General features: G+C 40.2%; 1 protein-coding gene across 6 annotated transcripts in view; it reads right to left on the minus strand.

The window, feature by feature from the left end:
• LOC116064851 (partitioning defective 3 homolog) overlaps positions 1-26,721 on the minus strand; it is a 379,664-nt gene that overhangs the window by 216,481 nt on the left and 136,462 nt on the right. For 5 of the 6 annotated variants that reach the window (XM_035998104.1, XM_035998105.1, XM_031320165.2 and 2 more), the window contains exons 4-5: positions 9,895-10,079; positions 6,013-6,150 (exon numbers count right to left, since the gene is read on the minus strand). In XM_035998104.1, coding sequence (XP_035853997.1) covers positions 6,013-6,150; positions 9,895-10,079 — 323 coding nt within the window. Of the gene's footprint in view, positions 1-6,004; positions 6,151-9,894; positions 10,080-26,721 lie in introns of those variants that run through there. The other variant, XM_035998108.1, reaches the window with a different exon arrangement.

Genomic DNA, 26,721 nt, shown 5'->3' on the forward strand with positions numbered 1-26,721 from the left:
AGAAGAGAAACAGGTGAGCTCTCCTCTGCAACCTTACCCATCCACTGTGTACGTCCCCAAGTCATTCAGAGAGACGGGTACAAACAGAAAGAGAGAGACAGAAAGAAAGGAAGAGAGGCTGTGTCAGGCAGGCAGGCAGGCAGGCTTTGGGGGTTATTGCTGTGTTTTCTCTCCATGCTCAACTACTCAACATTGCCCGCAGCTTGCCTCAGGGTCTGCAGACTGTGTGGGCTTCACCAGCAAGCTAGTCAGGAGAGTAGACGAAGTTCACTCACCAACAACAGCGCATGGAATTAAATGCTAACTTTATTTAGAATTAACCCACCCAAGGGTTTTCCAAAGTCATCGCTTTTTTTTTAGATCCCCTACTTTAGAATGTATTCTGATTCTGAGATGTTTGCCACTGTATTAATTTTTTTATATATATATATATATATATATATATATATATAACAAGTGCAAATTAAACTTGGTTTGGCTGTATAGTCTCAAGAAAACAAACTGACTGGGTATTTGTTTTGTCAACCTGGGTGTTATAATATGTCTGTCCATTATGACTATTGGCCATGATGGCTTTTTACTCACAACTGCCGTTGTAGAGATTTATGACAATGATATTGGAATAAAAGCCGACAGTTTTCCAGAAACCAGCTCAAATAGTTATTTCTGAGTCAAACTGAAAATCTACCCAGTAAGGAGACCCCTGGAAAGCCCTCTAACTGTTGTAGAGAATCCACTTGGAGGGCAAAACATATAAACAAATACATGTTAAATACTGTAGCACTCACAAACACTGACAAATACTGGAATTATTCTTTAAAGAAAGTCACGTTTCTTCACAGGATTTGCAAATGTTACACTTTAGGGAAAACAAATATTCATACTCATATATTCATTCACATTTATATTTTATAGCCATTACTGTGATTGAGCAAAAGTAAAGCTTCATGGTGAGAACACCAGTATAACAACTGTATGGCTTCTAACTGTAGTGAGAGAGGCAGAAAAATGAGAGAAAAATAAAAAAAAATTAGATGAATCAGTTCACAAATGCCAATCTGTGTTTGTTTGGTAAGAAATCTTTGACGCAAAACTATAAAAGGCAAGGAGTGTGTACACACTGCTCCTGGCTCTCTTCTTCCGGCTTGAAGTTGAACAAACTCAACTCCTTTCAACGTGCTGGCTCGATTATTTAGTTGGGCACCTCGCCACTTTTATTTCCTTTAAAACTCGCCAGACAAGGTGTCTCATTTAGACAACAAAGAGAGGGAGGCACTCAGACAGTTGGAGGCTTGATCAAAGATGTCTGATCAGAGCTGTTTCCACTCAGACCTGTTTTTGACTCCGTTATGTAACGCTTAGTTACACCGTCTTTTTCCTGTATCTCTAAATCTCTCTAAACTCTGAACTTTTTGCGTCCACTTCAAATATCTCAGTCTCCCCCCATGTGAGCCATTTTGATTGGGTTCAATCCCTCTATGATTGACAGCTGGTGTCATTCCCGCCTCTGGTACAGCTTATGATAATAGCCTCTGGTCCCTCATCAAGGCTGCAAAACAATACAGTGGAGAGGCACTCAACCAGATCCGAATGTGTGTGCGCATTTGTAAGCATGCACGTTTGTGTGTGTGTGTGTGTGTGTGTGTGTGTGTGTGTGTGTGTGTGTGTGTGTGTGTGTGTGTGTGTGTGTGTGTGTGTGTGTGTGTGTGTGTGATGCTGAGCGGGAAGGTCCATTAGCATTCATCAGTGGGATAATAGGCCAACGTTAATGTCAGCTGTTTATATAAAGAATAACTCATAAGGCCTTGGCGTATATGGGCTGATAGAGCATGATTTTCTCCATGCCACATTTGGTAGTGTGTGTGTGTGTGTGTGTGTGTGTAAGGGTGGCGAGGGATTGAAGGCCTGGAGCTCCCGAAGTCTCAGATGGAATTGTTTGACACTAAAGTGAATTTATTGACTGGTTAGATAAACATAAGACAAGGCAGGCGTACTTTCCAGATACAACTAGAGGGGTGAGACGGCCTTGTGATCAGTGTGTATGCTGAACATTCGCACAAAAGAAAAGCAGTCAAAAGCAAAAAAACTAACACAAATCACTGCATTTAAAAAAAACACACACTCATCAAATTCATGAAATTGTCTTTTTATCAAGATTTATCAATAGATTCTAGGTTTAAGGGAGAATCAACTTAATCCCCCACAATACTGCCCCTTACTATATTCAAGTTGTGTAATGTAAAATAAAACGCTGACAGAACCACTCCTGCATCTCCTCTGCAACCCAGCTTCAAATCCCTCACTGAGTTTATTGCGTCTGGGTTTTCGTGATGACGACTGAGTCACAGTTTGTACAGTTACTGGTCCAACTTCCACAGAACCTCTTTGGTGTTTTAAGCATAGAAGTCAGCATGTCGTTTTAGTCCACCTAACTTATACCTGATTTATAGCAGGGGGTGGGAAGGCCTGCTTAAAAATAAATGGTGAAGAGAAGCACTTTAAGAGTGTACCAAATGGTGCCGGGCACAACAGAGCTGCCTAAACTACATCGGCCATTAAAGGAAAAGATTTGATGTTAGAAGAAGTGCTTAAAAAATGAAGGTACAGTATGATTCAGGGAGGGGGTGCATGAAGATAACAAAAGATGCTAATGTTGTAGGACGCAGACACCCACACACACACACACACATACACATATATATAAAGTAGAGTGTGATAAGTAAGTATTAAGTGTGATGCCCTTTTCCAAGTTTTCTTTGTTTTTGCTTTTATCTTAACTCATAAAGCAGAACAATAAAGTACAAGAGATAAAGAATCCATGATAAACAAACAACTGCTAATTGGTGTGATTTTCCTAAAACCTTGGTGTGTGTGTGTGTGTGTGTGTGTGTGTGTGTGTGTGTGTGGACTCATTATCTCTGCCAGCGTTTTAGCACTGATCACAATTCTTTTTAATTAACCCACGCGGCGTATTTTTATCTTCCAGTTCGATGCTGCTGTGCTGCCCGCCCATCAAGAAGACAAAGAAGACAAAATATCAAACATGTGTGGGAGGGAGAGGCAGCGATAGAGCCTGAGATACAGTGAGTCAAGGAAAGAAACAACTTGGGCCACAAGAGGCCTCTTTGAAACCATCACAGTATCACTTCTAATGAGCAGATTTGTGTTTTGTGAATCATCTTAGTCATAAAGCTGTCAGATTACAAAGACTTAGGTAGCACGGTGAATTAGCTACCGGGTGGATGCTTAAACTCTGTGTCACTCTTGCTGTTATTCATTTAATGTTTACATACTGATGTTGGTAGGACTCCTGCTCTGAAATAATAATTGTGTATTTTATGAGATATTTGTTAATGAGTATTTTACCTGGAAACTTTACAGTAATCTTGGATTTGGGAAATGTATAACTGATACAGTTACAGTCAAATAAAAATGTGCTAAAACGAGTGGATAGAGGGTCCAGTTTAACACTGCAACTTCAGCTAACTTTAGGATAATTGTTTTTTAATGTTAAGGTAGACAAGGCATCATCCACCAGCATGAGGCTACACGTTAATGTTTTCATTTTTAAACTTCAACTGAAGGATGCATATGAATAAAACATAAACCCACAAGATTAACAGAGTTATGTTTAATTATCAGACACAAATCAGTTGACTTGAGGCCTTAAAAAGTGTTTAACCACTATAAAGCAATGTATACATTAACATATATGTATACGTGTATCAATGATAAATTCAATAATGTAGGGTGGATATGATTTTAACTATTATATACATATACAAAACTTTTATCAAAAACAAATATGTGCTGTCAGTTTTCTCAGATGTGAGCATTTGCTTTGTTTAAAAAAAGTTTGTGTGTGTGGTTTGTGGCATGGCAAGACATCCTAGTCGAGCAATACTGCAGTAGCTTCAGATGCACAAAACCCACAGTGCACTAAAAAAAGCTCATTTTCCTGACAGACTGTCTAGCCAGAGACAAATACTGTAATAGAACGGTTAAGAATGAAAATACTTCCTCAAAGAACAGTGGCCTCCGCAACAATGATACACAACCTTGGCCGGGTTAGTTTTCAGTGAGACTAAAAAGAGAAAGGCAGACAGCACGGGTAAACAACAGCACGGGAGCCCATACATTCAGGTGAGAACCCTGGCAAGCTGAGTGGAATATAACACAGGAAAGTTGTTTGTGAAATAAGCCAACGGCAACGCGTTTGGCAGCTTGAATATCAATCGACTTCTTTTTATTTTGACCGTTCTATTGTTCCTTCAAATTACTTGTGCATTTGCTTTACTCTTCTTTCCATATCACAATATTCCACACCCTTTCTTTGCTCCTTTCTCATTCTATAACATGACGGAGGGATAGATTAAACACCTCCTACATAAATCAGATTAGGTAGCTGAGGTAGTGAGGGACAGAAAAACTGGGAGAAATCCTCTTCAAGTCGAGCTCAGTGAGTCCGACACCTTCCAAGGTCATTTCTGCTCTCCCAGCAGAGAACCTATGTCACTTTTAATAACTTTTAAAGGGAACATATTTTCTCTCTTCTGACAGGCTGAGGAGTAGAGGGACCAGTCGCAGAGTGAGACAATCACAAAGTGCCAACAGAGCAAGGAGGTGTGAAGTGAGGAGACAAGCCTGCGATGACTAACAATGTTTGCTGTTACTTTATGAAAAGCATCGCCACATAGAACAGGAGTATAAAGTCTGATGTCAGTCACCGTTTCTGTTGCAACCAGTGAGCAACCAGTCGGCCAGTAATAACTAGTCTGTTATCTGTCACTGTTGTGCTTACAATTGCTGTAACACTATGGCGAGGTATGATGCATTATGACACAATGCAGCATGCTACTTTAAAGCTATAGTGCGCAACTATTTTATTTTAATGAACGACCCATTATGTTCAAGCCATTCCGGATTGAGCTGATACAAAGCTAGTTAAGCCTATCAGCTCCACAAAACTCTCTCTGTATATCTCAGTATGGCATTGTTTACAAAATGGTGTCGTACGGTGACTTTTGCACGCAGACACTCGAGTGATGCGTTTCCCGTAACCGCTGAAAAAAAGGACAACAGCAGCGTCCAGCTTTGGAGACGAAGACAAGATAATAACCTATTCTGAAGAGTCCATTATGTTTTTTTAATCATCTGTGTCCTCCTTGATTTGACAGGATAAACGCTACTAGCAACTGTAGGGAGGAGGGGTGGGGGTTGGTGCGCGATCACCGCGTCATGTGGATGCTGCAACAGTGTTGTTGTCATTACTTAGAATTATTCATGGGGGCGACAGAAAAGACGCATTACAGCTTTAAGGTGTTGGATTCATGTTTTTACCAAATGACATATGTTACATGTAACTGTCACTCAGTGGGATATATTATTATGGCAGCACGGCTGCCAAGTGGACATGAAACCTATTCTTGTATGCAGCTAATAATACCTGAAATAGTCAGCATACAGTATGTATGATCACATTTTTTTCCTCCGATTCCAACACCCAAACTCCAGCTGTTCTTCGATACCGATTACCAAACCAATGCCAGTGTTTCTCCCAAATTTAAAATCTGTATGCCTCACAGATTGGGGGACTTATCATGATCCTTTTCAAGTAAAGTAACATGAGGCCAGGGCTTGCTGTTACACTAAAAACTGAGGTGGTGGCCCAACATAAACTGTATTTAACGCAGTGGTAGGCAGTTTGTTTTTCAGCATATTATAATTCAAGTGGTCAAAGAGAAAACTAGACTTCTGCACCTCCTCGTGGCTCTGTTTTCAGGCTTTAGAAAATCTAGCCCGCGACAGGAGACTATGGCCAATCACAGGTCATTTAAGGGAGCGAGACTAGGGAGAAGGAAAGTTGCAGGAAGAGATGTTACTCTGCTTGTAATTCTGGCGTTTTCTTGGGCGACATGCTTATGATTGCTAATGTTTTCAAACAAGTTGTCTTTTCCTGTCTTTAAATCTTAATAAATCACCCTATTTTTTGTGTAAACTCCACCTCCATACCTGTTCCTGTCTGTCAAGCCATCGGTCCACCATTGGATGGTTGGCGCTCAGGGAAGATCGAGTCATTTCCCTCTGGAACTGAGTGGTCCAGCCACTCGCATCACGTGGAAGACTCCGATAGGCCTGGCCTCCCCTACCCTGCAGAAGAACAGGAAGAGGTGGAGAGCTGAACAACACTGACTATCATGACCATTCTCCATGTTTTTGGCCTTTACACAGTTTTGTGGGTTGGTGATATCTATAGCAGCTGGATGACAGACATTTTGTGATGGATGAGAGTTAGTATATCTTGGACTTGTGCCACACACCGATACTGTGTGGTTCATTCAAGTCTCACTCCATCCAACCCTCACCCCTAACCCTTTCCCACAGCTAAACCTGAGCCATTACTAAAAGGTCTATTAGCCGCAGCTGAGCTCTTTCATTACACGAAAAAAAACACCTTTCAAAAATTGCTACTGCCAAGGTAATGTCAAACACCAGCAGACTTGCTACAAGCTAAACTAAATTACATTCCAGACATGCTAGCCTTGGCATTGAAATTGCGGCGATTGAAGGTCATGGTGGCTGAAGCTATTTGAATAAAAATGAAAGCAAATTATATTTAAAGACACAGCGGACACAATGATTCACCGAGACACAAACAGAATGAGAATGATTAAAGGTCTGATGAGTTACGAAACGGCAGCTAAAGAGCGAGGCAGACAAAAACAGAAGTTTGGGTTTCTTTAATGAGACATCACACAACAAAAGAAAACACAGACAAAAGTTCAAAAAGAAAACCCCCGAAGTGGAATTTTACAGAATGAGAGGGAGGATGACAGGCAGCCCGAAAAGGTGAACACAGACAAAGAAAAGAAGTTATGTTCAGAGAGTGATAAAATAACAGCAAACAATGCAAAACAAAACAGAGTACAAAATAACCGGGGAGAGATTTTTATCCTCTGCATGCTATAAGTAGCAATGTGTGTTTTAGTGCAGTTGAATGTGGCGTGACGGGGCCTGAGGAAGCACTGCAGACAGGATTGTAAAACTCAGCCGGACATGTGGGGTCTACTGAGACTGCCCCTGATAGCCATCGTGACCTCGGTCCCCGAAATGCAAGACGGCGCGACAAAGGACCCAACTTCACAAACTTTTACGACACATCAGGTCATAAAATGCAGAGAAAGCCAGATACCAGAGAGGTAGTAATAAATCAACAATCTCATATCCACTGCCTAATCCATTTATTTGACTGTGCTAAGCGTGGAGAACCCAGAGTATGAGGGATTGTAAAGTCATTGAGAGAAGTGATGAGTTTACAGTGCTAGCTGATGACTGAGGACTCCCGTTGGCTTATATTAGGGAGATATAGCAGAAACGAGCCTTACTCAGCTATAACTGGACTCACAGGGAATTGAACATAACATGGTTGGCTGTAGTGTGTAAAGGAAATTACCCCAGACAATGGGGAGACAGTATAGTGCATGGCTTGCATCCATACGCTCTTCTGGCAATGTTAATCACTGATGTATGGTTCCTTTTGAGAAAAATGTTTGCGCCAAGACATAAATATATCAAAATCAATGCTGACTAATACATTCAACATCTGTTGTTGATTGAATAAAAATAGACTTCATCTTGGACTCATGGTGAATATATGACAGTTGGAGGTATGAAAAAGAGATACTGAGGATTATGAGGACTAAGCCTCCCTTTTTATTGAATAAAATCTAATGGCTGCAGTCAAAAACTAGACAAGCTGAATAAAAATAACAGCCTCCCAGTGCTAGAACATTACTTTTGAAAGCAGTCACCAGTGACAGAAAGATTAGGTCAGTGATTCAGAGTGGGGTCTGTTGCGATCTGGCAGGGGGGTCTGTGAAACGTTTTACAGATTCATTCATTTAAATTATCATGATTTTATATTTCAACGAGTAATTTTTTTTATGTTATGTTATGTTATAATCTAACAAAACTATATTGAATCTGCAAATATGTTTAACACATCTTTGTCTAATATCTTTGTAATACATTTCTCTTGTGTTGTTTTTTTCACATAACTAAGACTACAGAAGTGTAAAAAATAGGCTATGTCGTCGCTGTCGGGCAGAAACCTTATATCTCCATATTTCGTCATTTTGTTTGTTTTCATTTCCCCTTATGTCTGTCTGTGGGTTATTGAAATATTCAAACAGTCTGACTTTGTCTGAGGTAAATAGCTCAATTAAATAGTTTGAAATTAGCCTTTTCTCCTTTCCTGAAAAACAACGGCTTTGGACATACAAGGTTTTCACCTGACAGCGGCGATATACAGTATGAGGGGGTCCCTGCTATATTCTCTATCTTATAAGGGGTCCTTGGCTGAAAAAAGATTAAGAACTTCTGAATTAGGTAATTCAGATAACTGACCACCTGTTTCAGATAGAAATCAAGAACTAAATGGGATACTTGAACATTGCTTAATTTCCAAAATCTATAAAGTGTACACCATTTACTTTAGCCATAATCTGAATAGCATTTAGATTACATATTTACTCAGATATCAACCAAACATTAAGGACGTTAAAAATGATGCAAAGTATATTGAAGTGGCCTTTTAGAGTATTCAATTCAAAACACGAATGACTTTTTACATGCAATCTATGAGGTAATGTCACAGTTATTGTTGTTATATGATGTGCTCATGTGCAATAATTTGTTTATAATCTTGTTTATAATCCTGTTGTGTGAATTCTGTAACCCAAACCCTGCTTATCCCACAGTGCAAAGCAACCAAACATGAATACCCTGCAGAGTGGAAGTCACAGGGCAGAGCAACAGAAGGGCCAAATTGCAGTTAAGAGTCAGAAAAAGCATCTATTGACGCACCGGTTCTGCTGATTGTACATTCTTCATTCTTTTCAGCAAACAAGCTCAAACAGAAAAACACTTGAACGTATTTGCTCAGTGTAAGATGGGCCGGAAAAGACGACATACTGACAAAATGAAAGGCCTAATAACCATTTCACCTTAACCTTTTTTCTCCGCCCTCTGCTGGGGAGTTTGCGGTTACATTGTTGAGGCTCTGACAACTAAAGTGTCTTTAAATGGGATTATCAGACCCACTAATCGCATGGAGGTTTGCTGTGTCATGTTCCAAGCACTCAATCATCTCCCATTTTTTAACCTCCCTGTTTTATTGGGAACATATCTATTTCTCAGCAAGGCTTAAGGGTCTGTCAGCACCACGTGGGGGCAGCCATTTTGAGAAGTTAATTGGCTTCCCCTATCTCTCTGAAGCCGCAGGGAGGATGTACCTGAGCTACACTTTTTTTACTATTCATAATCAGAGGCTTAAAAGCCTCAGAAAGGTAAATTTAGAATAAAGGGAAAGTGTTTAACAATCCCTGCTCGTCTTTCTAAAAGACAAGAAGGGTGTTATCACGAGGAACTAGTTTGAGTTAAGGACTATCTCTGCCAGCGCTGACATCTGCAAGCAGGGCAGCGCAGGCTTCATATCTAACGTTTACTTCTTTGATTTGGCGTGCAGAGGAGAGACGGAATGAAAATGAGGGAATAAAGGAGGAAGTTAAAAACAGAGAGACTGCTGGAGGTTGGATATCTCTGACATTATAATTGATACAGCTCCAGTACATCTGCAGCACTGTGGAAAATAACTTCTGGCAAGCTGTTGGAATCGGTATATACTACTTGACAGGGGTGTAGAATTAATGTAACGCTTATCTTTTTTAAGTTCTGTTGAGTTTTAACGCCTTTTAAGATTTACATAAACCTTTATGGCATACATGGTATATCATAGTAAGTATTTTTATAGGTATTTCCCTTGATAGCAGTTGAAAGTCAAGGTTACCACACATTTTAGGATACCGACGCATCGCTGACCAGATTTATAGTTACCTTTCGTTCCAGGCTGCTGGTGCCAGTGCTTGTGTTTGGTTTGTGCTTGTGCTTTTGGAAGCCAACAGTTGTGGACCAGCGGGTTGGGTTCTTTCTGGACGGTTCCTCTGGACCAACCGGGATTTCCCCCGTAGGAAGGCCGGCCAGGGAGGGATCACTGGTGCGACGGACATGGAGAGGCATGTCTGAAAGATAGGGGACACAGAGAGGGAACGAGAGTTAAAGCAACATTGAACCACTTGCTCATTTATTCATATATTCTGCAGATCACTTTCCACCTCAGTGTTTAAACCGTGGCACATTTCTGGGGCCACTATTCTGTCTGGTAACCATAAGACCCCTACAGTACCTCCTCAACTACACTTTATGTCCGCTGAGACATGGGAAGTGGTGATTATACATACTTGTTTCCATAGAAGGTCTATTGAGCCCAAAACGAAACATTGTACAACTCAACTATTTGGTTTGGCTTGGTAGAGTCCTGCGATAGTGACATATATATACTATATACTATATAGCTATACTTTTAGCTGGAAATTTACCCAGACAGCAATTAAAAAAAAATGTAAATATGAGAGAAAATTATGTATGTGAAAAATTATCCAACTTTTTCTCAGTCTAGCCACCCTTAAAATAATAATTACAATCATAATTGCAGCAAAATTGCTCATATATCATGATGACTGACTCTCAAGATGAGGGTCATTCTTACATACTGCACTACCAACTGAAGCTTATGGTTCTGGAAAGTTCCCCTCGATTGAAACTGGGTCTTACAACCAAAATGTACATCTACAAGAAACTGCACAGGAAACACTGGACCATGTTACAGCTGCCACTTCGACCAATCTGCAACTAAAACTTGGTATACAGTTCTCATATTTGATCAGAGCTGCCAAAACAAGCAGAGGGAATGAAGTTGCTCAACACTTCACACACTTCACTTTCCAGCTAAAACATTCAGTGAGAAATCCTGCTGATGTCTGTTACACTGTAAGTATATCCGTGAACTGTGGTGTGAATCATCTAGATTTTCCCAAAAGGCCATATGGATTTGTTTATGACGTTGTAGCAGCCTGTGCGTTATACCCATAATTATGCAAATAGTTGGGTAACCACCTGTCAACCATCGGCAGATCATGGCAGTGAGCATATGCCGGTGCTAAGCTTCCATCTGATACATTAGAGACATGTCTTAGTGGTGGAAGCGACGCATTTTAATCACGACTTACGCTGTGCTGCCACTCGTGCATATTTAACACTGTTAGAGCGGGGAGATTCGAATGCTACTGTAAGGGTTATTTGCGACCGCCTGCAAAGTAGCCGGGAATAAGTGACTGATTCCCCGAAAATAAAAGTGAGATCAATTGAGATTTGTTGGTGCCTTTATATTCCAGACAGAAAAATCATACCCAGGCTTTCAATATTTTGTCAAACACTAATCTTTTCAAGAAGCATCTCTCTTGACTTCAGTGACTGACACCGGTTGTCCCATGTCCTTCACCTGTACTTGCTCTAATATGCTTACATGATAAAACTTATATAGATAAAATGTTATCATAAGGGGGGGGGGCAGTGTCAAGGATAGAATTGGGCACACAACAGCACTTAGCAATCCGCACTCAGGACATGCTTGTTGTAATACTTTCACTACATTTAACAGTAGTTATTGGTAAATAAATCACATTTGATGTTAAGTGTAAATGATAAATATCGCTGGTCATTAAAAAAATCCTTCTTATTGTTGCCAACTTTACTGCTGGGTTTGGCAATGTTTCAATCTCACTATCAAAACTCACAGTATGGCTTATGGCAATGCAGTAACATTTGCACCATTATCCTATTTTAGTCAAAAAGATCTGTTGTCACAGTGTGTCCAACAGCACAGCCCCCTCCTTCCACTAAGAGTAAGGGATTTCATATGTAAATGACTATGTGATGACATCTGGAAACTTCTAGGAACTTTCTCTGCAACCAAAAAGTCGAGTGTGCGAAACTACTTCTTCTAAATAACTTGAGTTAATAAAACTCAATTTGTCATGAGGGAATCATTGCTGCAGGTCAAGTCCTCATACAGTGGCAGATAGCTTGTAAAAACCACACTTTCAAAGTAGCTTTCCCAAAACTCTGTTCGAAGTTTGATCTTCCTCCTAACCAAACCACTCTGCTGACATAGACCATGCCAACAAAACTCACCAGCAGCTTTTAATATAGTCTGTATTCCTCTGTTACAAATGTGTTTCATTTATTTTGGCCATTGTCTGTAGGCTTCCTAGAAGGAGGTTGGGAATTGAGTAAAGAAACCACAGCTAGCAGCCAGACGGCCAGTCGTAGTGCGTTTACTCTTAAATTAGATGGAAGATTCAATAATGGCATTTAATAGACTTTGCCCCGTCTCGGTAACGGCTGGTTCACGTCCAGTTCAGGGCTCTAATGACGTTCACCTCAGACAGCGGGGGTAATTAAAGTCCAGTATTATCCTACATGACAGGCTTAGAAATGACACACACACAAATACAGAAAGACAGGGAGTGAGAGTGAGATCCACAGAGACTGGGGAAAAACTGAGAGGATAAACAGGAATTAAATGACACAAATGAAAGGATTAAAAAAACAGATGCTTGGAGATTGTACAAATCTGAAAATTCACATCAAATCTCAATACTGCGTTTTCTACCTCAGAATGAGTCTTTTTTTATTTAAGAATGTTTTAATAAAGGTTTGATTTCTGTGTATCTGTGTGTGTAGGCAAAAAGTTAGACAAGGCACTTTTAATTAAAAGCCTTGGTAAATTTCCCAGAATACCTCAAGGCTCAGCTCTTTCTGGAGAGTTAGCTGGGTCTTTTGAAACCATGACAACATTGTTTTCAGATGGTAACAGACTGAAATGTCCATTGTTAGGGACTAATATTTATTTGTATCATTTAAATCCATGCTTTTTCCAAACATTTACACCAAATAACGGAATTAAATGCAGCTAAACTTGAGAATTTCTACAAGAGATGCAGCTTTACATCAAGTGTTAATAGATGTTATGGTCTAGAACAGAGATATTCAAAAGGGGGTCCGGGACCCCTAGGGGGTACTCAGATTTACTGCAGGGGGGCACCAAATTATACATTTTTTGAAATTGAAAATGTCTTAACATGAATCTAACATATTATAAGCAAATATACAAGTAAATCAGCCTATTTGTGAAAAACAGTGATGATAGGCTTACTATACTAGAAGGTGTTCACTAAGGAAGCCATCCACAGATCCAGTTAATCCTAAAGATTCACTGTGCCACATGTATGTTTAATATTTGTGAAAAATATGATGATAGGCCTACTGGCCCACAGGTGAGGTAGTCACTAATGTAGCAATCCACAGATCCAGTTAATCCTAAGGATTCACAGTGCCACACTAACGGTTAATATTAAAACCTTATTTATAAAATCATGCCAATAATTCTTATTTGAATAAGCTAGTATTCTATGCACTAAAAATATATGTATAAAGGCTGTAGGCCGCCCTACATGTTATTGTAGGCCCACTTTAATATGCAACTTAATTTTATACAATATACAGTATGTAGTAGGGGGTCCCTGTTCCGTCTGTCTTTCAGTTCAGCGGTCCTTGGCTTAAAAAACGTTGAAGACCCATGGTCTAGAACATTTCATTTCATGTTTAATTCATTAGAAACTAGATGAGGCAAATCTCTTTTCCAATTTTATCAGATCATCTCATTGTTCATGCTTTCCCTTGCAGATTACACAACCGACACAACAGATTTAGATAAGCGTGAGTGAGATATATAAAGGATTTACTTTGTGTGACCTTCTTTGAACTGCGGCTCTATGATTACACATCAACTAATAATGTGTGGTTATTTTACAATGCCACTGGCATTTGAACATTAACAAGAATAGCATATTCCAATTTAATGAGGTCTTCTATTTAATAAAATGCTGATCCATCACGGTTACAAATCCCTACAGATTAACATATAATAAATAACAGAGATGCTATGGAGTGTGTGCTTGTTTGTGTGTACACTGTTTAGAAGGTCACAATATGAAGATTCTCTCCCCTCTCCGTTCTCCCTGACCAATTTTCCTCTATTTAATTTGTGATGGGATTATCCTTGCAGTCCGAAGGGTTTGGTTGGTCCCACGTTTAATAACTAGCGCCGCCAATTCAGACCGAGCCAGCCATCGATCCACGTTGAAGAGGGAGTGAGACCATTTGGTGGGGAGAGGGGAAATGAGGCCCTAATCCAGCCCCTGTAGCAAGGGATTATGGACAGGGCGCAGGGTCATAGAGATGTACACACACCACTATTCACCACAGGGAGAGGGCAGACTCTCCAGGGGCTATCACCTCGTATCGCTTTGTCCTTTATTTATCTTTCACACCTACCTTGCTTGGAGGAGAAATATATTAGCTTGAATGAACCACTGTTGATAAAAGCATTGCTATACATACACAGCACTTGAGTCAATATTAAAGTCATTTAGTTTAGTATTAGATTGAAGAATTTGAAAATCTAAATGCCGTTAGGTTACTCAACTCAATTCTGGACCTACAGTGTGAGCTCAGCTACTGAGTTTTATATTGTTTGAAATGGGAGGGAATACATTTTTAGTAGGGGTGGTGGGCCTTGCTTTAATTACAACAGTATGTGCCTGACTGGCAAAAAGCCATGACATATGCAATCATTAAAAAAATATAGCCATATATGACATAAGAATGGCAACAAGTTTTAGAACAGTATACTGGACTAATTAATGTGAAGTTAAGGATGTTCCACTATTCATTCAAATGGCATCACATTAAGCCATACGAGATTTCAGTTTTTGCAGCAGATATTAGAAAGAACTTCAAATAAGAATCAATTTTAATATATATAATAATCACTTGCAATGTCCAAACTATGTAAAAGCATATTTTACGTGATATGAAGTGAAACATTATTCAGGATGTTGGCATTTATTCAGAAACAAATGAGGTGATTTAATAATAATAAAAAATGATCACACCAAAGATAGCCAAGTCAGTGGTGTGTGTTGGTCCAATCAAGTACAGGAATAGTTTGTGTTGTTGTAAGAGATAACAATCATCTATTGTCAACTTCACCATAAATACTGCTTGATTTAATTATAACCAACAGCGTGTGCCCTCTTTACTGGCAAAAAGAACCAGCATCAGCATTATGAAAATAAATTCATGAATAACTTGGGTTGACAAGGAAAAAGTTTAGTGAACTCTTTATACAGAGAAAATTTCAGTGGGAACGCAAATGTGTATTTAAGATGTTACAGATATGAAATGAAAGATTAATTAGTATTTGCATGATCTATTTTTTGACCAAATATTTATTGAGACACTAATTTTAGTTGAAAGACTGAACACCCTCCATTTCTGTCCAGATTTGAAAACCCAAAGCAAACATTAATGACAGCCCACCAATTGGTGTGTTGTTCCAATCAGGAGAGGAAAGGGTTAATGTTGTTGTCCACTTTAAATAACGTCTATCTCAAGCAAGTGACTTGTCAGACTATACATTATAGGAAACGCCATCATTTATCCCTGACAATATGCTGTTCCTCTTAATAAGCAAGGGCGTGTTTGAGGACACCCACCGCTGTTCGTTTTGAGCCCTTTGAGGTCTTGTTGATGCTTTTGTATTGTCTGGGTGTATTTGTAGATCTAGATGATGTTATAATGCAAAAGGACCTTTCCCCTTTGAGCTGATGTCAAGTGACATGCTTAACATACACGTTTAACTGCCTGGTGTTAGAATTGAGGAAGTCACTGGGATGAATGCTACAATGTCACAAAAGAATATTTTTTACTTTCCTAAGTATTATTGGCTGGTTGGTTGAGATTAATGTACAAAGACAACCTATTCATTTTCTGCAGTTTAAACAAGGTGTAAAAATGTCAAAAACCTTGCCCACAAAAACACACCACTAAAAAGAACCATACTTTTTACACAGTCATCTCTCTAGTTAGTCATAAACAACATTGACCTGCGGTACAGTTACATCTACCTCACTCCACTTTCCCACTTTTCCCTCAAGTGGCTCCAATAAGGCAGCAAAATAAACTTCTAACTTAGTGGTGAAATAGATGGGGGTCAGCTCTAATGTATTAGCTGTGGAAGTTTCCAATCACTGAAATGGCACAAAGTAAAAAGAGAGGGTCCTTATTATACCTGGAGAGGAGGGAGTGGTCCTTCCTCCTGACTGGCTGCCAACTCAAGCTAATGGAGCTAATGCTTCAGCATACTGATAAGGTTATAGAGAGGACACGCTAAGGAGGGACTGTGTGTCTGTATGTGTGTTTTATGCTTGTTCTCTCCGATTTTCATTCTTATGATGACCTCACAGGGATAGAAAAAATTGCAGAAAAAAATCATGTGAGCACATGCTGCCACTCATCACGTCTACAGGAGATTATGTTAGAGTTAGACCAAGGAGTTAGGCTTTGACTTGGGTATTAACGTTGTTGTAAAGTGATGTGTTCTTGCATTTTCAGAGATGTTTTTTTCCACTTAATGCCAAGAGGATGGTTAAGAACTGACTTGTATCATGTGGACAGTGTTGTTGTCATTACTTAGAATTCCTCACGGAGGGGACAGAAACTACGCACTATGGCTTTAAATACAAGCACAGAGGAAATCAAACCAAGTACAGGGGAAACTAACATGTTTAACACTGTTTAAAATTGCATCAGGTTTTAGAGTCAGATCCTTGGGATTAAAGAACTTCTTTCTAGTCTCACCATTTTAGTCATGACATTTAACAATCATACAATGAGATATCCCCTGCAGAGGAGTAAGGTAATCTCTCCTCCACACAGGAAAACCTCTATGATTAGGAATTCAGTGTTGTAGTTGACTCTTCCTTTTTCTTCACTGGAACACCATTTGCTCCAGTATCACTGATTTCATTGATCCCTGAAAGCAACAAGCTGAAGCCTAATCAAATTTATGAGAGGTTGGTTTAGGAAAAGAAGGTACACTAATACATTAAAACTTAGTCACGTCACAGATGCTATAATGTATCCAATGTTGGAATTTTCCTGTACAGTAAGATGTGGGTGAGAGGTTATGGAATAAATAAAGCAGGGTCTTCACTAGTATTTAAATACAAATATGCGCATACAGTTAGAATGCAGGAACTATCAGCCGAGCAGGGATGAAATCTGTCTGGTGGGTGAACTGGGTATTTTCTCCTGGGGCCCTCTGGCCCTGGCGTATGCCGAGTCCATGCTTTCACATCGAACTGATTTAAATATAAATGCCAAGCAACCATGGCTTAATGAAATGTCTAAAAGCCATTTTTTCTTGGGCTACGTTGAATACTTCCAGCCTAAACAAGTTCAATGTCTGAATAAATTATGGCACTGAGCCATTTTAACTCTCTTCTCCAACCACTGACTACATATTGATGTCCCTTGTGTGCGACGAAGGGGATTTCCACTGAATACACCCTGACCTGATTCATCCACGGGGGAACAAAAAAATCCATTTTGGGGGGGAGCAAGACAGTTCTGGAGTGGTGGGAACCAGACTGTTGAGAAAGAGATGAAAAATGTAGAAGACTTAAATAGGACGCTGGTCAACCTAAGGCCAAACAGGGTCAAGAACACCACTCAGAGTACTTCTGTGAAGTGTTTAGCAAACTATGTAATGTCAGACTGAGACGAGACAAACTTTGAATAAACATCAACTGTTGGCCTTTACCAGGAACGTCCATTCAATAGATGAATGGATGGAAAAGCACTTTAAAGCAAAGGGGCAGTTATGAAAACGAAAACTCTATTTAACTTTAGAGCTAAGTGCCCAACTGTCTATGCAGTGTGTGTGTGTGTGTGTGTGTGTGTGTGTGTGTGTGTGTGTGTGTGTGTGTGTGTGTGTGATGACTTTTGGGTGTTTGGGCTTTCATGTGCATGTGTGCATCCTAATTAATTTTTACTTTTTTTAATCAAATCCTCTGTGAAAGATGTAAGCATATTGTAGCTTCTTCTGACACATAGTCAATGGCAGCCTCCCTCTTTCATTTTCATTGTACACTCAAACCTCAAAGACAGACTCAGTCAATACACTTACGCATTGGCAAACTGTATTAAAATGCTACAAATTGGGAAAGACTGATAAAGTCTGTCATGTGTCTATAGGTAATAAAAAATCCAAACATATGTTGCTAGTTTGTCAACTTTGTATTTACCGGTGCACCACTCAGCTTGTTCATGCACACATGGACATGTTTGTAGAGAAATCAAAACAAGCCCTGGCTCTTTGTGCTCCATGGCGTTTACAGGTTCTAAAAGTGAAGTTCTTCACAAAGCAGCCCCCTCTTGCAAACTCGCCTAAAATTTCACTTGACTGGCCTCAGTATGAAAGAATCTTCACCTCTTCTAATGTTGATAGAACTCCATCACCACTGTCTCTGTGCCAGAACTACTGTATATATCAGGGTCAGCACTTAAAAATGAACTGTTTCGGACAAAGCCTCTGCAGTAAGGCCTCCTGCACACTGGCTGCACGGCGTGAGCGTGCAGCTGCGTGGCGTGTCTGTTTTTATTTTGGCTCCCATGTTAACAGGTTAGAGCTTGCACACTGCCTGCGTGACACACACGTCTCAGGCACGGCTCGAGCCGCGCCGAAAACGTGTGCATGCTAGAATAGCATTTCCAGGCAAAATAGAATAGGAAAAGAGGTTTATATGTCATTTTGACACGAATACATATTAATAAATGACATTTTGATGTTTGAAAGTCTCTAGGTTTTGACATAAATTCAGATATAAATGTAATTAAAAAAAAAATATAATAATAATAATAATTATCGATTTCCAAATACTGCACCTGTCAATACAGAACGAAATATTCTGTAGCCTATTTTGCCGTCAATACTGCCGACGTTGTCTTTGCTGTAATCAAATATTTATGTTTAACATGGTATTTCATTTTATCAATGGGAAACATACACGTGTACAGACAAGGCTAGCAGCAGCAGCGCCGCGTCAGACACGGTTCTGGTGTGCCACCACGTAGCCAGTGTGCAGGAGACCTAATGGCGATCTCTTCAATCTTCTTCTGCCTTACGTATTTGGCATGAAGTGTAAAGCTAAAAGATCTCACAATGGCACGTCTGATGTTGTCCAATCTATAACATTCTTTTCTTTCAGAAAAACTTAATTCCTTATATGTAAGTTATGATTTTTTTTTTTAATATTAAATACATTAAATAAGGACGTAAACATATATCCAGGAAGTTCTACTCACTTTGGAATCAGTCCCCGACTTAATGAAAAACTTCATCTGTCAATCATATTAGCTTTGGTGTTGGATACGGTGTCCCATCATAGTCCCTGAGTCAAACACTACGGCAGGAAAGAGCTGTATTCCCACAGGGTTGCTAAGTCAACTGCCATGTTTTCATTTGAAGCAAGAAATACAGAAAGGCAAAGACTGAGGCTTTTCTCCTGTCAGGAAATATACAATACAGACTATTTACTGGAGAGAAAGACGAGAAGATGTCAGACTTCCTGATGAGATGAGACCTCCAGCAGCAGACACCTAGACACTTCAACAACAATAACACGTGTGTGTGTGTGTGTGTGTGTGTGTGTGTGTGTGTGTGTGTGTGTGTGTGTGTGTGTGTGTGTGTGTGTGTGTGTCAGAGAGGAGGGGAGGAGTGGAGTTCACTCCCCAAATCAAACCTGACTCATCTAGGTCGAGGCTCTACTCGTGCTGAGACTCCAGAGAGCAACACAGCTAGTGTTTTAGTGTTTGCATGTGCGCACATACTGTATGAATGTGTACGACCACATGCACATGAGCATGTTTATGGCTTCATGTGCACATGCATCCTCATCAAATCGTAATACATACTGTGTGTATATGTTTATACTTATATTGTTTATATTCTATTTATCCTTCTTATATTTAGAGAACATGTGACATGCACCGACAACACCATGACAAATTCCTTGTATGTGTAAAAAACGTACATGGCAATAAAGCCCTTTCTGATTCTGATTCTGATCTCTCATTTATCTGGGCTGATGAACAATTACATAAATACACATTTGGGGTCAGGTGATCATGCTTAATCTCTGGGCCAGACAAGTTCCTCTTGCACAAAAAGGTGTGGACACAAATTCAGATTCACTCCTTGTTTAACCCTTGTATTGACTTCGGGTCACATTGACCCATTTTAAATTTTTGTGTGTGTAGAAATATGTAGAAATAAGTGCTGAAAATGTGTAAAAGAAAAATTTAACAATTTAAAACGCTGGAAAAAGCAAAAACAAACTGTGAAAAAAAGGCGTCAAAAACATTGAAAAAAAATGTACTGCTGTGTATGCATATTGATTTCTTTTCATGGTCTTTTGCAAAAGTAGCACAATACATTTCTCTTAGTTTGTTACTTCAAAATGCCTTATCCATTCCCCCAAAACAAAACAATGTAGTAAAAATTGTATAAAAAACAGGATCAGCAGCCCAATTCCAATGCCCCAACTCTATCCCGACTTAGACCAGACTCATGGAAAATCCCCTCCACACCCACGCCCCCAGGGAGTTGCTAATCAACAAAGCAAACAGCCCTCAGTCGGCCCAGAAAGAGGTTGGCAGCAGCACCTTCCATGTAAACACCATTTGGTGTGTTTCTCCATTAAGGCCGGTCCGGAGGTACAGGCTCTGCAAGAAAAGGGGCCATAAATCTCACTCAGCCTGATATGTGGCCAAGTCGCTCACGATTAAAAACACAGCTCTGAAAATGTCATGAGCCAGCCAGGAGTGGTAGAAGCTAGAGGCACGGCCAAAGCTACCGGGGTTGATACGATTTAAGTATTCAGTTTAGTTGGCCAAACAAATTTAGACTTCTACAGTAAATATCCAACAACCGACACTGATGAGATGAATAAAGACTTCACCCAAACCCCTCCTCGCCCATGTCTGAGTGTGCCATTGTATTTAAAGTGGTTTCTGCACCCAAATGAAAATAAAAAACGTCTGAGGGTAAACACTGAACACTTGAAAACAACAGTCACAGCATGTTGCCCATCAGTAGCTACAATACACAACTGTGTGTATTGGCCTTAAACTGTAGTATGCTTACACTTGTTTCACACATGTATCTAAGAAGAGTTTTGATCTGTGTAAGTGTGTATAGCATGCATTAAGAGAGTACCCCACAGAGTTAGCATTGCTCTCCTATCACATTGTCATATTCACAATGGACCATTTCTGAAAGGACTAAAATCGATGCAGCAGAAGTCTTTTTTTATGCCGCAGAGTCGTCTTCCTGGTCAAAGCCTGGTGCCTTCATTACCCACAATGCAACTTCGACAGCCGACAATTTGATTGGATATTCAGGTGTGTTATGCTAGTAGCGGCTAATGTAGCCTCAAGCTCACGTTCATTTAATTTCACACCCCCACATTTTTTTTTTTCAAACTTGTAGTCTTCAGCCCCAAACTTGGCCGACAAAAGTGACATCAATTTTAATGCGTTTATACTATACTTTATACAACTTTTTTTGCAAATCAGTGGAGTTGACATTTTAGTATAAATGTGAGAAGGTGTGCTCATGAAGCAAGCTGACATACAGTAATCCCATACATTGCATGTTCAATGTATAACATAAACATAAATTTATAATAATTTCAGTAATTTTGAGAGATTACTATTACAACAGTGATATGGAGACAAGATCATCACTGAGACAACTAACATCTTATATTTCCCAGTGAGCAACTTCTTCTACGTCTAAACCAGCCTAAATTGTCACAGATTTAATTGTCACAGCCAAAGTGTGTGAGCTGAAACTGGAGGCTGCTGAGTGTGTGAATGAATTTCAGTTTCTGGCAGGTCAGACGCAGCATCTGACGTATGGAGCTCATTTCACTGCAGCTTCCAGACAGCACGTACACAAAATCCATATCGCAAACATTTCAGCCACGAGAACAACTTCTTCCTCTGCTCTGAACAAAAACATCCTCACTTCAGCTGCTCTTTTCAGCAAAGATGACTAATGCAAACTTCCACCAGACTCCCCAACTTTTGCTGGAGCCTTTGATGATTTATTGGGAAAAAGAGAAAGTTATTTGGTGTGTGAGATGAGAGGAGTGCTGCGTGAGGAGTGATATGGCACTGGTGTGAGGCCTGTGTTGTTCAATGGACGGAGACATTTCTGGTTAACACTGAGTACACATGCTAATCTTGAAACAGCTCACACACACAATCTATTTCTGCTCAGATACACACACGTACACAGCATGTATGAGGTCAGAGTAGTTTACATGCAACAAGTCAAAGCATATCAGAGATGCGTTCTTTCCATACTGCAGAGCAGAGCGACAAAGGCAAAAACAGAAGAAAAGAACTGCTCGGCACTATGGGAAGAACTTTTACTAGGACTGTTTTAGAAGAAGTGAATCCAGGATGCTAAGAAACAGATGGTATTGTGATGTGCAGACTGTTTTCGATATGCATTGCTCTGATCAGTCACGCAGTATTATGAAAGCACATGAGGTTTTCATAGACATTAGAGGCAGGGGATGATGAGACGGAAGCAGGGGTTTTGAAAATCTAACTTTCCCTTGGTATGTACAATGGGCATACCAATTGGAAGGAATAACAGTAATTGGGCAACAAGGTGGCATAGTGTGTAGGGAGACTTTTACTTGCTCTCACTGATAATGCTGATAATAACAGTATGACACGAAATAATGCTCGGATAGCGGGAGAAAGTGCTGGTTTGATACATATAAATAAATAATAAATAATATGAGAGTCACAGGGTGGCTAAGAGGTTAAAGGTGCTACATAAAGCACGTTAACATCAAAAAGGCATTACTCAGTCCCTCCAGGATTTCACGATGTCGCCGTCGCAACAATTCACTCAAATTCAACCAATCACCGTGAATTTGGTGTGGCTCGCAATTTTGACCAATCACCACAACTTTTCCGCAAATTTGACCAATAACCGGAGTTTTCAGCAACTTCACCTAATCCCAGCAGTCCCCCGTGCCAGACTTTGCGTCAGTATGTGACTGAGAGCCACTGACCAAGCGGGAGTGAGAACGGGTTGACGTAACACACGTACGTCGCCAAATTCATTTCCTTGTTTCTGATATGAAGACGAGACGTGTGTGACTCGAACATCTCACATTTACCAATAAAACGTACAGCGAAAGACACAAAACATTTCAGACCGCCCTGCCAACCTGTATACATTTTAACATCAATGTACGCTGTAACGTTTTTTCACTCTAAAGTCGCTGAAAGCTGCTGCTGTTTCCTGTCGGCTCTCTGCAGCGGGCGGGGCTGCTGCTCAGTTCCCCCCGACTGACGCGCACACACACACAAACACACACGGTGGATGCAGGAAAAACCGGAGATGAGACGTACAGGATGACCTAAATTGAGGACAGCTACGCTCGTTATTGTAAGTGCAATGATAAGTTAAAGTACAATAAGTACTTTATCAAACCGTATGAATGTGTGTCCCAGGCCAGGATAGGAAATTAACTACCAATGTAAAGATCAACAAGCCACTGACACATATGTTCAAATTTGATTCATTCAATAAATTATTATTTTTTGTCTTAAATCCACCAGCCATTTTCATATTATACCAACATTTGCAGCATCCTGAGCCTTTTTGGTAAGGTTACTAGGAAAACTCAGCCCAGAGTAGTTTTATTCTCCCCAAAACAAGTTTACTTTTTATTTTTAAAGAACTATCCTGAAATCCTGGAGGGACTGATTACTACAGTCACTCTACGATGCTTTTTAAATCATACACCACTAGGGTGGATTTCACAGAGATTTAGGTGGTTCAAAAAGAAATTGCTTCAAATGTCAAAACAGGGGAAAAGGGTGATGGTCTGTCAGTGTCAAGTTTCCAAAGTGTATTGCATTTGTTAACGGAAGCAGTGAAATGTCTCAACCAAGGTTCAAAGTTTCAATTGCTCACGGCAATGGCACAACTTGACCCAACAGTAAGGTGTACAGAATGATGAAATATCCAAGTAACTTTTCAGCAATTGCAACAGCACTTGAAGTCCTGATCATGTGCTGAAAAGCATGAACCTTTTTGTCAGAGTTTGCAGTTGTCTGGACACACACATAGCATTTAAAAAACGTTGAAGAATGTATAAGGCTCTCTCAAATTGTGCCGTCATGCTAAGATGGAAGTTTGCTAACTTTTTCATTTCTTAACACATTTACATTCTCCCCCTTTGGACTTTTTATTTATCTTAAACCACCAACCAAAGCGTTGCGGCCCAAGTTTGTCTCACCTTAAGTTTAAGTGTATCTGTTGTACCAGTCCAGGGTCAGACCAGGGCTGTCTGACCCATGTTCAACCCTTCTTTTGTCAATTTAAATCAAGCCGGTCAACAAAGGGTTGATCCCTGGTCAGATAAGACCTGGGTCACAACCCGAAAGCGATGAATTCCAATTACCTCATGTGTTGGAAATGGGCGAGGTGGTTCTTACTCATATTCAGTAAGCAGCTAATGTTGTCACATACTCCAGCTGTAAACTGCTGTAAACCACCAGAACTAGTGTTTTTAATTCCTGGTGGTTTACATCCTGAGTACCTTGTGTGGTTTGGTAAGTGTATAGAACTAGAAGAGTTGTTTGCTGACTGTAAACTAGTATTACTGTATACTTTCACAAACTTCAGCCCCACAGTTTATAATAAAACTAATTTAAATCAAACATTTAAAATGTTACTGTTAAAAAACGACTTCCTGACAGGATACCCTTTCTTCACACAACACTTTCTAAAAGAAGATCTAAGAACTGGTTTATCCCATTACCTACAGTACTGGAACTGCTGGTGAGATGGCAGCACTGGTATCGGTTTCAATGATCAAAGAATAAGGTAGGCAAGGTTTCAACTGGTGTCTGAACCAAGGGCTATTCAGCGAGGTGTGAGCTTGCTGACAGCACAACTTGAACCCAGTCTCCATTTGAAGCGTGGATCATGTCATCGCCCTGCCTTAAAATGAGGGGGCACCCAATATTTGAGCTGGGAACCTCCTGATCTGCAGTCAAATGCTCTACTACTGAGCAATACTCCCTGACATCATTCCCAAGCCTCACTAGGGAGATACAGCTAGTTGTGGTTGGGTTTGATCTCTGCTACTTGACTAAATTCCACATGACAAAGACAATTTGAAGCAGCAGGCTTTAGGAAGTGGGCAGGAAATTCAACTCCTCTTGTCAACCTGCATCTGCTCTGCTAGAATGAGACACCGCAAACTAAACCAGCTCCAGGGTGATTTCCTACAGCTGTGTGCCACAAGTCCATGTATAGGGTTGAAAATGAAAGAGACGTTCCTTATGGAGATTAATAAATTGTTATTACTGTTAATACAGATGTGATGCCATAACAAAAACAAAAATCTGCAACTGATCTAAGAAAATGCAAGAAAGACTTCTCACACAAGATCTGACTATTAGGGAGTTTTCTGCACCGGTGGAGTTAGTAATGTTTTCTCTGTAGTAATGTGTTTGTGCTGCTTCCTGTAGGCAAATGAAAGCATCTCAACACATTAATAATGTATAGTTTTAAATCTATGCCAAAAGGTAAGGAGCAGCTTTTTCGGCATATCCAGACATTCCAGACCCAGAACTTCAGCCCAATATACCAACATGTGGTTTCTCAACATTTGCATGGGTAGCATAAGGGAAGTCTGCCGAGTAGTCACTGCACATTGTCAAATTAATTTGCCCTATATGTTCAAATGGCTGACAGAAACCATTCCATGAGGAAAAAAAACAATAAATCAAGCAAAGTATGCGAAAATGTTTGGCTTTGATCAAAGCTGTGATTGTGAGCCAAAGTAAGTACTCTGAAAGTGATCATGGTTGCGGGAAGATGGTAATGTGGTAGGGGAGTGTTCTGGGATTTCCACAGAGCTTTGGGCTGCATTGTATCTTTTGGATCTGATGAGAAACAGAAAGAAGGAGAGTAGGGGGATGAGAGACATTCTGTAGCTGTGGCCAAGAGGATGCATTCATCTCTCTCTCTCTCTCTCTCTCTCTCTCTCTCTCTTTCTGTCTCTGTCTCTCTTATAAGCAAGCTAGGACCAGTTTCATTTGTGCGCAGTGTGCAGCAACAACAATCCTGTTTTGTCGTTTTATCACACCCACGCAGTGAGATTATCAACTGATACCAGTGACTTGTTTCAATCATTTTCTTGAAGTCAATATTCCTGATATTTGTGAAATGATTCGTTGCTCATGCATCTTTATCTACAAATTGACAAAGTGAGTTTTCCCTCAATAACTAATAATAATTTTTTAGGGAAAAAGTCAACGTTTCTTCAGCATGTCCACATATGTATATTTCTGTGTGAGTGTGCTCATTGGTGAACACCATGCAGTCTATGGTGAACACATGCACCTTTAATAATGAAAACAATTAGCATGTACTTTCTTGCATGCACACAACCATGCTCCCATGTTGTTTACATGTATGCATTTGCATGTCTGAATGAATCACTGTCTGGCTGCATTAGGTTCATGTTACATGTTTTTCCAGCCACACATGTGCCTGCACATGTCTCTGAGTGCTTCTCTCACATGTGCTTTGAAGCAGACAAACTTCACAGGTGACCTCCCTGTTGAAGACAACGAAAGAGATCGGTGCAGGAGCGAGAGAGGGTGGGAGCCTCATACAAAGGGACTAATGAAGAGGGTGGAGGAGTCGAGGGGGTTGTTTGCAGGTCCACTGGGACGAGGAGCCTGGAGACAAAGAGATGCTAAACACTCCCGACCCTTTGAGGACTTATCGTGCTGAGACCAGGAGGC

Source organism: Sander lucioperca, chromosome 23, assembly GCF_008315115.2.
Source record: "Sander lucioperca isolate FBNREF2018 chromosome 23, SLUC_FBN_1.2, whole genome shotgun sequence".
NCBI classification, from domain to species: domain Eukaryota; kingdom Metazoa; phylum Chordata; class Actinopteri; order Perciformes; family Percidae; genus Sander; species Sander lucioperca.